Below are 14,440 nucleotides of genomic sequence, written 5' to 3'. Positions count from 1 at the left end.
TTGGGTGATTGTAGCATGAATGATAGCATGACTGTATCAAATTGGTAGATTCACACATATAATATAATATATATAATAACAGTACAAGCAGGATACTAGTAGAAAACACTCTACACAGCCTCTATTCTAACATTCATCTCTGCAAAAGAAAATCATCCCTTTATAGTGCTTCTATCTTGCCACCTGTAATGCTTCATTATTAGACAGCAACTCCTACTGTGCATGAAGTCACAGGGGCTGCAGTGTTGTTCTGTTTTACATCACTGTATTTCTTGGTAATGAATCTGACCAAAAAAATAAATGTGTTACCAGACAAATAAACCCAGAGGCTACACAGCAGTTGAGAGAATGATGATGTGTTGTTACCTGAAGAAATCCCTCCACAACAGCTCATACATTAGCCAGTTCATCCCAGTGTCACCACTGGGGTCTTTAGAGGAAGCAGAAATTGTGCTGTAAATAAACCACACAGTAAAATACCCGTTATGTGAAAATGGGGCGGTGTGTTTGGTTTGGGAAGGGAATGTGGTGGGATGGGGATTACCTTGACGCGGATTTTTTGAGCTCCTCAAACATGGCGCGAGGGGAAATGCAGCCCATGCCAAGCCAGGGAGAGATTTTGCAGGAAAAGTTTGCACCGTATATGCTATCACTCCCATCTTTGTTTCCCCGGTTGGGTTGCACTTGGCATTCGCTTGCAAATGTTCTAATTCTCTGTAATGCTTCAGCCTCTCCTCCCACAAGGGAAGCATTAACAGATGGTTTTCCACTCTGCATGCACAACCATATTGTTGAAATGTGAAACCATTCTATCTAATGATGTTTGGCCATTCTTGGGTATAACCAAATTACATTCATTCATTTATCATCTCACATATAATAGAGGATTTTCTTGAGCATAATAATGTACGATCCAACTATCAGCTTAAGCTTTTAGTTGAGATGGAGCACATGCTTCAATTTTGTCAATTTTGTATCAGAGCCAGAAGACCAAAGGTCATGTTTCAGCTTAGGCTTTTAGTTGAGATGGATTTTGTCAATTTTGTATCAGAGCCAGAAGACCAAAGGTCATGTTTCAGCTTAAGCTTTTAGTTGAGATGGAGCACATGCTTTAATTTATTTGACAGTCAAATTTGACAGTATTGGTGACTGATAATCTCACATATAACACAAAAGAAGCATTATAAGACAGAATCAATCAAGAAAATAAGCATACCTGCCCCACTGTTGAACTAGGATTGAGACCCAAATCAGCTAGAGAGGGAGTCTCCCCAGGCTCCACATTTCCTCTAGCAGGCAATCCTCTGAGCTGATTCAGTGCTTCAATGGTGTTTCTGATCTTCAAGCCATGAACTTTTTCCTTAAAAGTACTATAATTCGTAGGCATGTCTTCCAATTTAAAAGGCAAATCATCAATATGGTACAACGTGCTTCCCCAGAAAAACTTCATCTCAATGCCCTCGTCCTTCATCGCCTTCTCGAGCTTATCTTCCGCCTTGAGTTCATCGTGCGAGATATCGCGATGGCAGTAAACCGCTTCCGCTCCAATCTGCTTAGCCAGCTCCACCAGCACCGTCTCGGGCTTCCCCATTCGGACCACGAGATCAGAGCCTCTGGCCTGCAGGTTCTTCTTGAGGTCAGAAACGGACTCGATCAAGAATGTTGCCCGGTACGGGCCGGTCTTGTCAAAGCCGTTGTAGGACTTCCCGTAGTCGCTCGGGTCGAAACAGTAAACGGGCAAAACGGAAATGGACTCGTTATTGGCTGCGTTGAGGCACTCGTTGTCGTGGACGCGGAGATCGTTCCGGAACCAAACAATGGAAGCGCGGCGGAGGGCGGCGGCATTGGAGGGGTCAGAAGGGCGGAGAGGGTTCAAGGGGACGGGGCTCTGAAGCGGGTTCGCGGAAACCGTGGACTTGAGCAATGATTTGGGAGGAGTGAGGGAGGCGGAGAGGGAGAGGTGAGAGAGAGAAGAGATCTGCGCGGGGATCTTGACCCTGCTTGGGTGAGAACCAAAGAGGGTGGAGATTTTGTGGGCGGGGAGAATTGTGGACAAGGAGAGGGAGATTGAAGCCATGGGTAGGCGAAGCGTAGAGACGGCGGTTTGCTCTTCCGCCGCTTGAGCTTCCTGATTCTCTTGTGGAAAGTTTTTAGCCTCCATTTTCAAGAATCAGTGAGAGAAAATGCAGCTTTTACAGATTCGAAAAGGAAAACAGCGATAAAACTGAGGACACAAAATCTTCTCCGACGACGATTTGGAGCTGCTGCCGGAGGCCTTTCTGGTTTATTGCAGTGTTTGGTGGCGGAGTTCGGTGGTTTTTAAGTTATAATGAGAAAGTTGGTTGGTAAACGCGAGGAAAACTATCTCCCATTGTCCATTGACAATGTTGCCCACCTAATTTCGTCCCAACAACCCCATTACAAATATTCAATTTATTATTATTATTTTTTAAAGAAACATACTATTCTAGTACTCCCAAAAAAACATACTATTTATATCATTGTAAATTTAATTACGGAGTACAAAGTATTCAAAATATTTCTTGTTTTCTGTCATCGAAATGGACTCCTTAGCTTATAAAGTATGCCTCACAAATGTAATAAAAATGAGATCAAATTGATTCATCATCTCTTTAAAGCAAAAGAATAATCTCCTACATTAGATTGTAATTCTTAGACTATTTGTAAATAATATGTTTCAATTTATCGGTTATCCATCCCATGATTCTTCATTCAACTTAGAGCTTCTTGTATAGCTATAGCTTCGACCTTTTTAGCAAGAAAAATCAATGCTCATATATAGCTGTCATGAATTCCCCTTGCACACGCAATATCCATCAATATCCCATTCTTCCAGTGGTAGTGTAAGTGATACGTTTGTATTTAACTTATTAAACAATTATTTTTTCTTACTCACAAAATGCAAAATTCCTCATTCTCATTAAAATTCATCAAAACATTGACATCTACAAAATAACTTGTACACTACTACACAAGGGTGTGCACTAAACAAATTTTACCTTGTGCATGTAGTCGACAAATGATCACAAGGATGTAAACCAGTCCAAGTTACCCATAGCTGATCATAACTCAAACAATAAAACTAATAAACCGCTCATACTATAAGTCAATCGTATAACATTATGATTACTAAGTCAATAGTGTGATTAAATTGGCTGGAATTACCATTATGAATTTTATTAACTAGGTAACAGTCTACAACAACCAATTCTTGCTCTTGTTGTTGTAATTCTGTTTAGCCAGATGTGCTGATTCAGTTTTATGAGTCAATGTTCCTATGACTTTAAATATGTCAAACTATGTTTATTGTCCAAGCTTATGCTAAATTGGGTATGTTTAGATTGAGTTATAAGTTATACTCCATCTGTAAGCGTAACATTTTGCCTATTAATATGTGTCGACCTGTCAAACCGAAAAATGTTAATGTGCAATGGATCATGAGGTGAAATATGTTTTGAACATATCAAAAAAATCAAATGCTATCATAGAAAATATGGAGACTTTTAGTACTCCCAATATTGGTCCTTACCAATCAAGGTATACACGTCATAACTCACTTGAGAGTGATTAAACACGTCATGATACATAACACCGATCGATGAGTTACTTGACAAATATAGGATACTTTTATATTTTGTAAGTTAAAACATCATATTAATTCAATTTCAATATGTATAGTCTTCGAATGAAAATGAAAATATATAGTATTTGAAAATTGGGGATAAAAATGAAAAAAAAATTATAGTTATTGGTCAAAGTACAATTATTGAAATCACAGGCATCATTTTAATATTAGCTAAAATCCAAGGAGTCCAAGTGCAAATATACAATTACTACAAGTCCAAGATCAAATAATTTCAGAATTACGCTTTTCCCCCTTATCACGAATTGCCAATTTACCATCTCTTAGAACAGGAGTGAGCTGTAATGGAGGTTGCTTGTACTTGCTTAGGTTCAGCACGTCTATGGCGGACGAATATGAAAAGCTTGGTGGATTTCCGTTTCGGAGCCTGTACTGCTACTTTGCCTCCATTGCCGTCGTTATCCTGCGCATCAAGGAAAAGGAAAACTTTCATTTTCACAGCAAGAGCTAATCCATACGCTGAGCAGAGTGATCCAGTTTTCCGAGCCGCAGTCGAACGCGCTGCTATCCGTTTCCAGGAGTCTCAACGTTCAGGCAAGTCCGCCTTCCCGCTCCAAAACTCCTATCCCTAAATTATAGCATTCCATTAAGGTGTTGATGCTATTGTTCATTTAGGATTTCTATCGAACAGTTTCTGTTTTCAAGGGCGATGCATACTTTATTGATTGAGTAGTTTGTAACTTCACGGCTATTTACCAGTCCATCAATCCATGTGTGTTAGCCTCCAAGCTCATTTTGCTTACTTTGCTGATAAACTGATATGTTCTTATGGTATTGAGTTTTTTGTTGATGTTGTTTCATGTCTAAGTGAATTGTTGCATTTGCAGATCCTTTGTTCATTGACCCATATGCTGGCTGCCTTTTTCTATCTGAGATTGAAGTGTATAGGGAAGAGCATCTGCATCCCTACTGCCTTGCAACTAAGTATATTGATGATAAGTTGTTGAGCACATTAGAAAAAGTTGATGGGCCGAAGCAGGTATGACCGTATGAGCGTGATTGGCTTAATCAATCTGCTAGAGTGCTATGATAACTGTGGAGTCATATATAGACAGTACTTTACTTAGATGCTGCAGGTTGTTTTGTTAACAGATGGCATGGATACTCGGCCGTTTAGACTCAATTGGCCAGCATCAACTATAATATATGACATATCGCCAGAGGAAGTATTTAGAAGAGGAACTGAGAAGCTTCAAGGTCCATGCTTCTTTTCTACCTTGCTCTTCTCGTTCTTATTTTTTCTTGATTGCTTACTTTTTCTTTAAAATTTTAGAAGTTGGGGCTAAGATACCAAGAGCATGTGTATTTCATCATGTCCCATTGAATTCCTCTAATCTACAACAGATGATGGGCAGTAAAGGATTTAATGGTGCCAGGCCAAGTATTTGGGCTTTTCAGGTGAATGCTTCTACGATACACTTCAAGGTTCCTTGAATTTTGTGTTGATTGCTTGTGACCTTGTTTGTGTGAAGCTAAAAAATATTTTCTTCAAAGTCCTATTCCTAGTTTGCCTATAACGAGTATAGAACAAAAACTCCTGGATCTTCCCCTCACACCAAGATAAAAGGAGATTTAAACTAAGATAAAAATTTGATTCTGTTAAAGTCATTCAATAGTTCTGCTGCTCAATTAGAAATTCAATTTGCCTCTGCTGACTACTGCATTCAGTGAATGGTACTTTATTATGGGCTTTGTTGATATTGTCAGTTTGTCACCACAACTATATCAAATTAAATGCAGTGTGTCATTTGTTGGATCTTCTGATATGTCTAATCTTTAGAGTACACTTCACGTCTTACCTCTAGAAATCTACTGTATAAAACCATGGAAGAAGATGAAATGACCTCGCTTTACAGGGACTGCCGGTCATGAACTTGGCGAGCTTTAAAGATATTTTGTGCCTTGTCAGTAATCTGGCCATGAAGGGATGCTTTTTCTTGGGAGAACTTCCTGTTTGGTTGGCTGAAACTGATGCCAGGTGTAAGGTTACTGAACAAGATTGCTGATGTGCATTTAATATTTAGTACAATTAGTAGTGCTCTCTGATTTTTGGTTTTTATCCAGTCAACTACAAAGAGATGGTTGGAAAGCCTTTTCTTGAGCTGTGGTTTCCGTGTGGAAATAATTGGGTACAATGACATCGCAAGAAACCATGACAGTGAACTGGTAACAGAAGAGTTCACCAACATACTTTTTGTTGCAGAGCATCTGAGATTTTCTGATGATCAGGTACTATTTCTCCCCACATAATTGTACAAAAATGCATTGATAACAAATTGGTATTGGTGCAACATTCAATCCACACAATTCTTCCACAGGACTCTTTTAACAAGTTTCCCATTGGTTTTAACATTAAAGAAGCAAATGTGTTTCTACATCTCACTTATATGCAAGATAATATTGTCTGGCCATGTTTGAACCTTGATAGATGGAACTATGGCGGAGAGAATTTCAGAGGATAGAGGAAGAAGGAGACGAAGAAGGCTTTGATGAGCTCTAGAGTTTATCATTCTGTTTGGTTGCGCATCTGCAATGCACATCCGTCCAGGTTCATATCTATCTGAGCTTTCATATTAGCAGTGCTATATTTACATTCTCAGCTGCTATCCAGTTTTAGGATTGTGTTCAAATTGAAGTCAAATATTTAATTGCATATCATTTCCCATATCCAAACATATATTTTACCTCAACCAAAAAGTAGTGTATTTAAACTGGTAGACCCACACTTTAAGCAGAACATTATTCAATTGAACTAATAAAATAAGAAAACATGTTCATGAAATGTATAAGAGCATAATTCTTCATCAGGAAAAGTAATCAAGAAGAAGATACAAGAGTTTGTAGATTAGAATTGTTCCTGTTGACACAGCTAAATCCACAACCACACTGAGGACTCTCGTAGAAATTGTCAATTCCAAAGCCGGCAGAGGTTATCCCAACAGAGAACTCAAGATTATCGCCTTTATGTGTGACCTCAACTATATTCAACCAGAAGAACAGTATTTTCACCTGCACACCACTCAAGTTTCTCAGCTTGTCCTGGGAGATTGTCCCCGTGATTTTCTTACTGTACTTGAGGTTGTACCCCTCTATGGTGAAACTGCACGACCCGCCAAAGTACGCCGCGAACTTTCCGGTGTTTTGGTTCAACTCGTAGCTCTCGACGCCGATCGGAAGAATTCCGACCGGAAAGTCGTATTCCTGCAAGATCTCGTACGCCGTCAAGCTGTCTCCGATTGCCGGAGCGACTCCCAAGCAAAAGGCTAAGAAGGCGGCAAGCATGCGCAGCAATCGGGCCGGCGAGGGATACATCTTTCCGGCGTGAATTGGTGCGATGCTTTGGCCTTCGGGAGAGACAGAGTTGACGAGGATGAATGATTGGAGTTGGATAGCGTTGAGAAAGTCTTCCGTCAGAATGTGAGAGAATAGTAGTTGGTATCGGGGTATTTTTGTCATATAACGGTTATGACAGTGGTCTTTTACTACCATACAGATTGGAATTCCACATGCTGATTGTGGTTTCCGCCTTAATAAAATATACTCAAAAAATTTGCATATGCAAATATGCAACAAGGGAATCTTCAGTAGGCATCGTGAGATCCGTTTGGCCGGCCAAATTGAGTAAAAAAAATTATTATAAAAATTAACATATAATATTTACTCCGTTCGGTTAATTATATTTATAATATTTGTGGATTATGAAGATTAAAAAATAACCACCGTTCATTTGGTTTTTGATTGTTACTAATAATAACTGATCAATGCACACCCTAGTGATAGTTAAAATTTTATTTTGATTGACTTGACTCTACTATAAGTTAATAGAAAATCACTTAATTATAAAATATACAAAATTAAATATGGTAAATAATTTTTGAAGGAAAGTGTAATATTAATCATGTAAAGAATATTTATTTTTTCTAAAAAATTGTTTACATACTTAAATTATTTGTTTTTGTAAATAATAAGCAATGCAACATAACCCCAAATACTCCTGCTTCTCTGCCCCTTCCGGCTTCCTCCATATATCCTGGATAGGCTTCCACTTATTTTAGAATCAAGGGCATTGGCAGATAACTAAAATTTATGATTCAAACAAAATTTTATGAGTTTTCACAACACATGCCTATGACCTTATGATAAAAGTAGACCATAGTATGATTTTTGAATAACAACAACAACAGCTGAGCATTTCGATGGGGTTAGGAAGCTTAGGCTTCATAGTTGTAGATGCATTTGACTCTCCATATATATATATATATATATATATATATATATATATATATATATATATATATATATATATATATATATATATATATATATATATATATATATATATATATATATATATATATATATATATATATATATATATATAGTTTCTTTGAAGGCAAAATAGGATAGATAACATTAAAAATATTTCATTGTTTTCAGGTGGGCAGTGGTGATGAAGTTGGGGCCTTGGAACATTTTATATTGACCAGAATAAATAATTTATAATTTATTTAATTTAAATAATGATTATGATGTGTAACAAATTGTGATCACATATATGCCTGAATCATGTTAGATGTGATGTCTTTATCACGTTCTTATATTACATGCTTAACCTTCTTCATAGATAAAGCCTTTCAGACATGATTTGTGTAATACTTAGTTACAAAGTACTAAAATTATTACTAGCTTGGTCATAACATAATTATTAGGCGTATAGTCAAAAAAATAGGGACGGATAATCGTAGCAATAGACTCATTCATAACTGTAATAGAATTAGTCTTCAACTCAAATGGAATCTTAATCTTACTGAAAATCTCTTTATCCATGTCAAACCATTTCAAATCACCATTAGATATTGTCAATAGTATTTTCCTTTTAATTAAAAGTTATGAGTAATTGTAAGGGGAGCTAGAAAACGTTTAGGACCGTATGGAACAACATCAATTTGCCTCAAATTCCATGTATCATCGATTTGGATGCAAACCGTTACAGTTTCATAACTATCGTCACTATCTCACTTTACATCTTCAAAACTCAAAAGCATGATAACCTTCCTGGTCATATTGTTAGACAATCCAAATTACATAGATTAACTTCAATAGGTGGTTTGTTGGGCACCTTAATTGAACGTAAGGCTTTTCAATACGAACACATCAACAATCATGTCCATGGAAGTAATATTATTTATATCACCTACGCTCATATCACCTTTGCAAACAATCAGACATAGCATACCATCATAACACTTGCAGGCCCAATCTTGGCAAGGATAGGTTGAGCCTTTGCCCAAGGTACATCTATATAATTAAAATATCAATTAACTTAATTGTTAGGATACTTTGTTTGCATGCTAAAGGTTATGGGTTCAAACCCTTATGTGTATTTTTATATTAATTTTTCATTCCATCCTATTTAGAAGATAAATTTAGATATATTATTATGTGTGCCTTTATATTAATTTTTTTTTTTTTCAGTTCCTACCATTTAGAAGATGAATTTAGATATATTATTATGTAGTATTAAAATTGTAACTTATGGAATTTATTTCTCTTTTTAATTTGTAACTTTGTGATTTTTTACCTTTCTATAATTATGGTGAGATTTATAATATAGATCGATTTGTGATTCGTATCAAATTTTGAATCTATTTTTAGAGTAATTTACTACTTATATTTAGAACACATGTTATTTTGTAAACTTTATAATGAGTAATGTATATGTAATATATTTTGTGATTTAGTTATGAAAAATATTTTAAAAGATATATAGTTTACTTTTTTTTTTTTAATATTAATTATCTAGTTAATGTAGTTTAGAAGTTTTATTGTGTGTCATCGTATCCAAATTAATCTAGAAAAACTTAAAATTGATCTAACTAAAAGAAAAAAGTATTTATAAATATGATATCAATATAGAAGATATGTGATGTATAATGTGTTTTCTATTCGAACAATTTTATCCAATTAATTATGTTTCATATTTTATTATGAACATCTTTTATCACATTTAAAGTGTTCTGATTTATTGTTCCCAATAATTAAGATTTCATGCTCCGCTCTGGTTTATAAATTTTGTTTTATAAATTTTTAATAATAATTACTTTATTATTTATTATAATAATAATAATGTGATTGCGTATAAACTTATTTGGTTTCAAGTTGGTTATTCGTTTTTATAAACTATAATTATTTATTTATGAAGGCACTGATGTTGTTATTAATTATTTTGGATTTAGGAAAACATCTCGAAGTGATTTCATTGGTATGTAAAATTGTTAAAAAATTTCGAATCTTATTTCAAGTTATTTGACAATAGTACTTTTCTTTATTTAATTTAAATTTTAATTATAAAAATGTATATTAATTTCATCCGGCGCCCCATTTTTATTGTTACGCTCTGAGCCTATAAAATGATAGAACCGGGCCTGACTTGATGTATGTGGTTTCTGAATTTGGAATGACTGCTTTTTCCCCCTTTATCACGAATTGCCAATTGCCATCCCCTAGCAGATCATAGTATATAGACGGAAGAACATACTGGAACTGGAGTGAGCTACAATGGAGGTTGCATGTACTTGCTTAGGTTCACCACGTTTATGGTGAGAGAGTAGAATGAATGAATTAGGTTCACCACGTCTATGGTTTGAAGAGTAGAATGAATGAATTATTTATGACTTATTTCAGTATATATATATAAGGCTAAAGAAAAGTAAATAACAAAGCCATATGATCTATAGACTAGTTCTAAGCTATGTGTTTAAACATATGGCAGACGGATATGGAAAGCTTCCTGGTTCGGAGGTGACTGAGATAAGAAAATGCTTTGATGGTTTTTGCTGCAAATAATCTGAGACCATTATTCCATGTAATCAAAGGCTAATTAACTAGTCATTTGATTACATGGTTTCAGATTGTTTGCAGTTGCATCATAGCATATTCTGATTTCAGTCAAATACAATATATTATTCGAAAGATTTAGCCTGCATATAAGCAGTGGAAAATTACTCCCCAAGTTTCTCCAGAATGCAGGCATAATTCCTCTCCAGATGTAGCCTATAGCATCACTCAAGAAAATATAATTACTTAACAACAATGTTTGTTATATTTTGAGCAGCATGCAACATTAACGTTAGTTCTTTCAAAATAGTCTATTTAACCCATTAGACCGTTTGAAATTATGCTATGTTTGTTCCATTTTTTTATTTTTATTTTTTGAAACATAGTGTAACCTTAGCTTGCTTGTTTGTACAAATTAATAATATTATTACTTTCATCCATTAACCAAATTTTAATATAACCATCATCCCTTTCAATTCATTCATATAGGAGGGATGGCTAATTGTAACAAAATTAGTTTTCAATTGATCAAATGGGATCTTAATCTTACAAAAAAACTCATCATCTATGTCAAACCAAATCAAATCACCATTCAGACATTGCCAATAGTCTTTTTAAATAAAAATCATGAGTAGTTGTAGGGAGAGAAAATGTTTAGGACAGTGTGAAACAACATCATCAGTTTGCCTCCAATCCCATGAATCATCTATCATCTACTTGACTATAAGCCATTACAATTTTGTGATTATTTTCATATTCAAAATTCAAAAGCATGATAACCTTATTGGCCTTGTTGTTAGACAACCCAAATCCAAACCCTATACGTAGATCAACTTTAATAGGTGGTTTGTTAGTCACCTTAATTGAAGGGTAATGCTTTAATTTTCATAGTGAATGGGTTACGTTCATACGAAAACATCAACAATCATCTCCATATATGAAACTGATATTATTTAATCACCTACCCTTTGTGTGTTTCCAGAAATCATTTTTCAGGTTTTCAGTGTTTGAATGTGCCTGGAAAATCAAGTCAACGTAAAAATAGACTTGTTTTGGAGGAAAATGACTTCCATTTTTTTTGGGGAGTCATTTTCCAACTTTTACACCAACATCACACCACCATCACCACCAATACACAAGATCACAGTACCACCACCACCATACCACAGCAATCACCGCCACCACACCACCACCATACCACCGCAATCGCCACCACCACTACCACCATCAACACCATACTACCACTACCATCACCACCACCACCAATACAAGACTACACTACCACCGCCATCGCCGCCACTACACCACCATCATCACACAACCACCACCAGTTATTATTATTATTATTATTATTATTATTATTATTATTATTATTATTATTATATAACAAATAACAAATAACACCACTACCACTACCACCACTACTATACCACTTATTATTATTATTATTATTATTGTTGTTGTTGTTGTTTTGAATTACAAGATTTTGGTGAGTTATTTTTTATTATATATTATATATTATTATACATATTGTAATATTCTAAATAAAATAATTAAAATGTTTAATTATACAATTCTACTCATTTTTCAAAAAATGAACCAAACACGCCAAGACAGTTTTCCAGAATGCAACCAAACACTGGAAACAAAAATATTTTCTGGAAAATGTTTTGCAAATTAAACAATCAGGCGTAGCATACCATCACAACACTTGATGTATTTGGTTTCTGAATTTGGCATGTCTATGCATATGCATTTAGTCTTAGTAGACTAATTCTTTGTAAACCAAGTAAAATAATTGATTAGACAAATCAGCATAATCAAACTCTAGATCGAACATCCCAATGATTTTTCGTACGTTCGACTAAATTCATAATGTTTTTGTATGAACTTGTGATCTTGTTTTATTAAATCAAAAAAAAATACAGACACACTTAAACCGCATCAAGAATCAAGTGCATGCTCCAACCGCTACTGTGACATTTTGTCTCCCAAACTGACAAGTTTCGTGCTTTAATTTCCACAATTCATGCGTGATAGCACACGGAATGCATGCTCCAACCACTCTGAGAAGCCACTGGTCTGTGAGACAAAATCCCCCATCAACATCCTATATATATATATATATATATATATATATATATATATATATATATATATATATATATATATATATATATATATATATATATAAATTCCCCGAACATCACCCTGCTAGAACCAACAGTCTTCATAATCCACATGAATACGGGTTTTATAGATATTGCCTCACTAAAAAGTTCCTGCAGCATTCCCATATTCCAGACATTTGTATGTGGCTCAAGGAGGTAATTAATATACTAATTTTTGTTGTGTCATTCTCTTCAGAAGAGCTCCCTTTTAAATAAATACTAGTAGTGCTGATCTGATCTGGTTAGTCCTCTTCCTCCCTTCTCCCTCCGTCTCCAACATCGACTGAGTTTTATCTCTCGATCTCTATTGTGGCCGTCAGCTTACTATGTGATCAGAAATAGATGTGCTCAAAGTAAAATCAAAGGAGATTTTACTATTCACGGCCTTTAGAGATGTATGTCCTTAGCTTCTCCAAAGCCCATGGATAGTGAAATCTTCTATGATATGAGAGGAAGGGGAGGGGAGGGGAGAAAGAGGACTGGCCTGCAAATCAGCACTACTAGTATGTACTCCATAGAATATTACTCCCATCTAAGTGTTTAATTTTTATTGGAGAATCAAAAATCATGACATAGAAAATGAGAGTAAGATATATACATAGAATTACTCTACATTTTTTATTATACATCACATGAACTCACATGGTTATATCAAATTAAGAACTTTTATTCTTGTTTATTTTACAACACCATCAATGTGTAATTTCTTAATTTTATTTTTATAATAATATTATAAATATTTTTCAAGAATTTGCCTATATAAAGAAGGTATAAATATCAAACCCAAATACAATCAGCCCATAGTTAGGTATAAATATCAAACCTAAACCCTAATCTACTCATTACTAACCCTAATCAAATACAAATGCTGATCTAGCCCGCCCTCCGGGACGTGCACCTACTCTTCCACCCCTCCTCAATATAAGCTTGCAACCTTAGCGTTCTTTCAAAATAGTATATATAATCTATTGAGTTAATTATCAAAATGGTCCTCCAACTATGGTCTTTTCTCAAATTGGTTCTTTGACTTTTAATTGCACTCAGAGTGGTCCTCCGACTATTGAACTTTAAGTCAAAATGGTTCTCCGTTAGTTTTGGTGTTAAATGAGTGTTAAAATGAGGGGTAAAACTGGTAATTTAAGATTTTCACTATAGTTAAATGACTACTTTGGGTGCAATTAAAAGTCAAATGACCAATTTGAGAAAAGATTTGTACTCATTTTGATTAAAAGGAGTTAATCTTGTACTTATTATTTTCATTTTATGAATAAACAATCTTTTTATTTTAATTGTTAACTAGAATTTTTTTTTTTAAAAAATAACTTAGAATAATAATTTTGATTATTAGCCTAGTAATTATATATAGTTTTACAAATTAACATTAACTTTGGATTAACTCTTTATTATCCAGGAATGCTTGACATTATGTATTTGGATTTTGATTTTCTATGATCATAAATAGGCATACATATAATGATAAAACTATTGTGAAAAATTACAACCAGATGAATAACATAAACCATTGCTTATTTAAAAAAAAAAAAAAAAAAAAAAAGACAATAGTTAAATACAAACGGATAAGAAAAATAATATAAAAAACTTATTATCTATTACAAAAATTTGTGTAAGAAAGTACAAGTTGAAAGTGAGAAATGGAAGTGCATGTAACTTTTCTTAATTTGAATTACCTTTTGAGCCCCAAATCTCTATCTTATTAGGTAGCTTCTAATATCTCCATCAGAATCAAATCAATCAATCATTACGAATG

General features: G+C 34.5%; 3 protein-coding genes across 6 annotated transcripts; 1 reads left to right on the top strand and 2 right to left on the bottom strand.

Annotated features, from left to right (window-relative positions):
• Positions 1-34: 34 nt before the first annotated feature.
• Positions 35-2,363, bottom strand: LOC109160172 (blue-light photoreceptor PHR2-like). Its single transcript, XM_019308387.1, has 4 exons — positions 1,217-2,363; positions 545-771; positions 367-453; positions 35-284 (listed from the first exon to the last, which is right to left on the bottom strand). The coding sequence occupies exons 1-4, from the start codon at positions 2,159-2,161 to the stop codon at positions 200-202; spliced, it is 1,344 nt and encodes a 447-aa protein (XP_019163932.1). The 5' UTR covers positions 2,162-2,363; the 3' UTR covers positions 35-199.
• A 1,534-nt stretch (positions 2,364-3,897) lies between these two features.
• Positions 3,898-8,234, top strand: LOC109160181 (putative S-adenosyl-L-methionine-dependent methyltransferase MSMEG_0095/MSMEI_0092). 4 transcript variants are annotated; one of them, XM_019308399.1, is made up of 8 exons: positions 3,898-4,198; positions 4,492-4,643; positions 4,741-4,861; positions 4,938-5,062; positions 5,521-5,649; positions 5,729-5,893; positions 6,093-6,212; positions 8,102-8,234. In XM_019308399.1, the coding sequence occupies exons 1-7, from the start codon at positions 3,949-3,951 to the stop codon at positions 6,162-6,164; spliced, it is 1,014 nt and encodes a 337-aa protein (XP_019163944.1). In that variant the 5' UTR covers positions 3,898-3,948; the 3' UTR covers positions 6,165-6,212; positions 8,102-8,234. The 4 variants fall into 4 exon arrangements, 3 of the variants coding, with proteins under 3 accessions (XP_019163944.1, XP_019163959.1, XP_019163952.1); XM_019308414.1 differs by lacking the exon at positions 8,102-8,234 and adding an exon at positions 7,821-7,840; XR_002050708.1 differs by lacking the exon at positions 8,102-8,234 and having other exon boundaries at positions 5,521-5,644; positions 6,093-6,354.
• LOC109158648 (uncharacterized protein At5g01610-like) lies at positions 6,482-6,976 on the bottom strand. Its single transcript, XM_019306540.1, has one exon. It carries the CDS (start codon positions 6,974-6,976, stop codon positions 6,482-6,484), a length of 495 nt encoding a protein of 164 aa, XP_019162085.1.
• Positions 8,235-14,440: the final 6,206 nt, after the last annotated feature.

This window comes from Ipomoea nil, unplaced genomic scaffold, assembly GCF_001879475.1.
Source record: "Ipomoea nil cultivar Tokyo-kokei standard unplaced genomic scaffold, Asagao_1.1 scaffold0302, whole genome shotgun sequence".
NCBI lineage: Eukaryota > Viridiplantae > Streptophyta > Magnoliopsida > Solanales > Convolvulaceae > Ipomoea > Ipomoea nil.
This window is presented reverse-complemented; position numbering and strand designations above follow the sequence as displayed.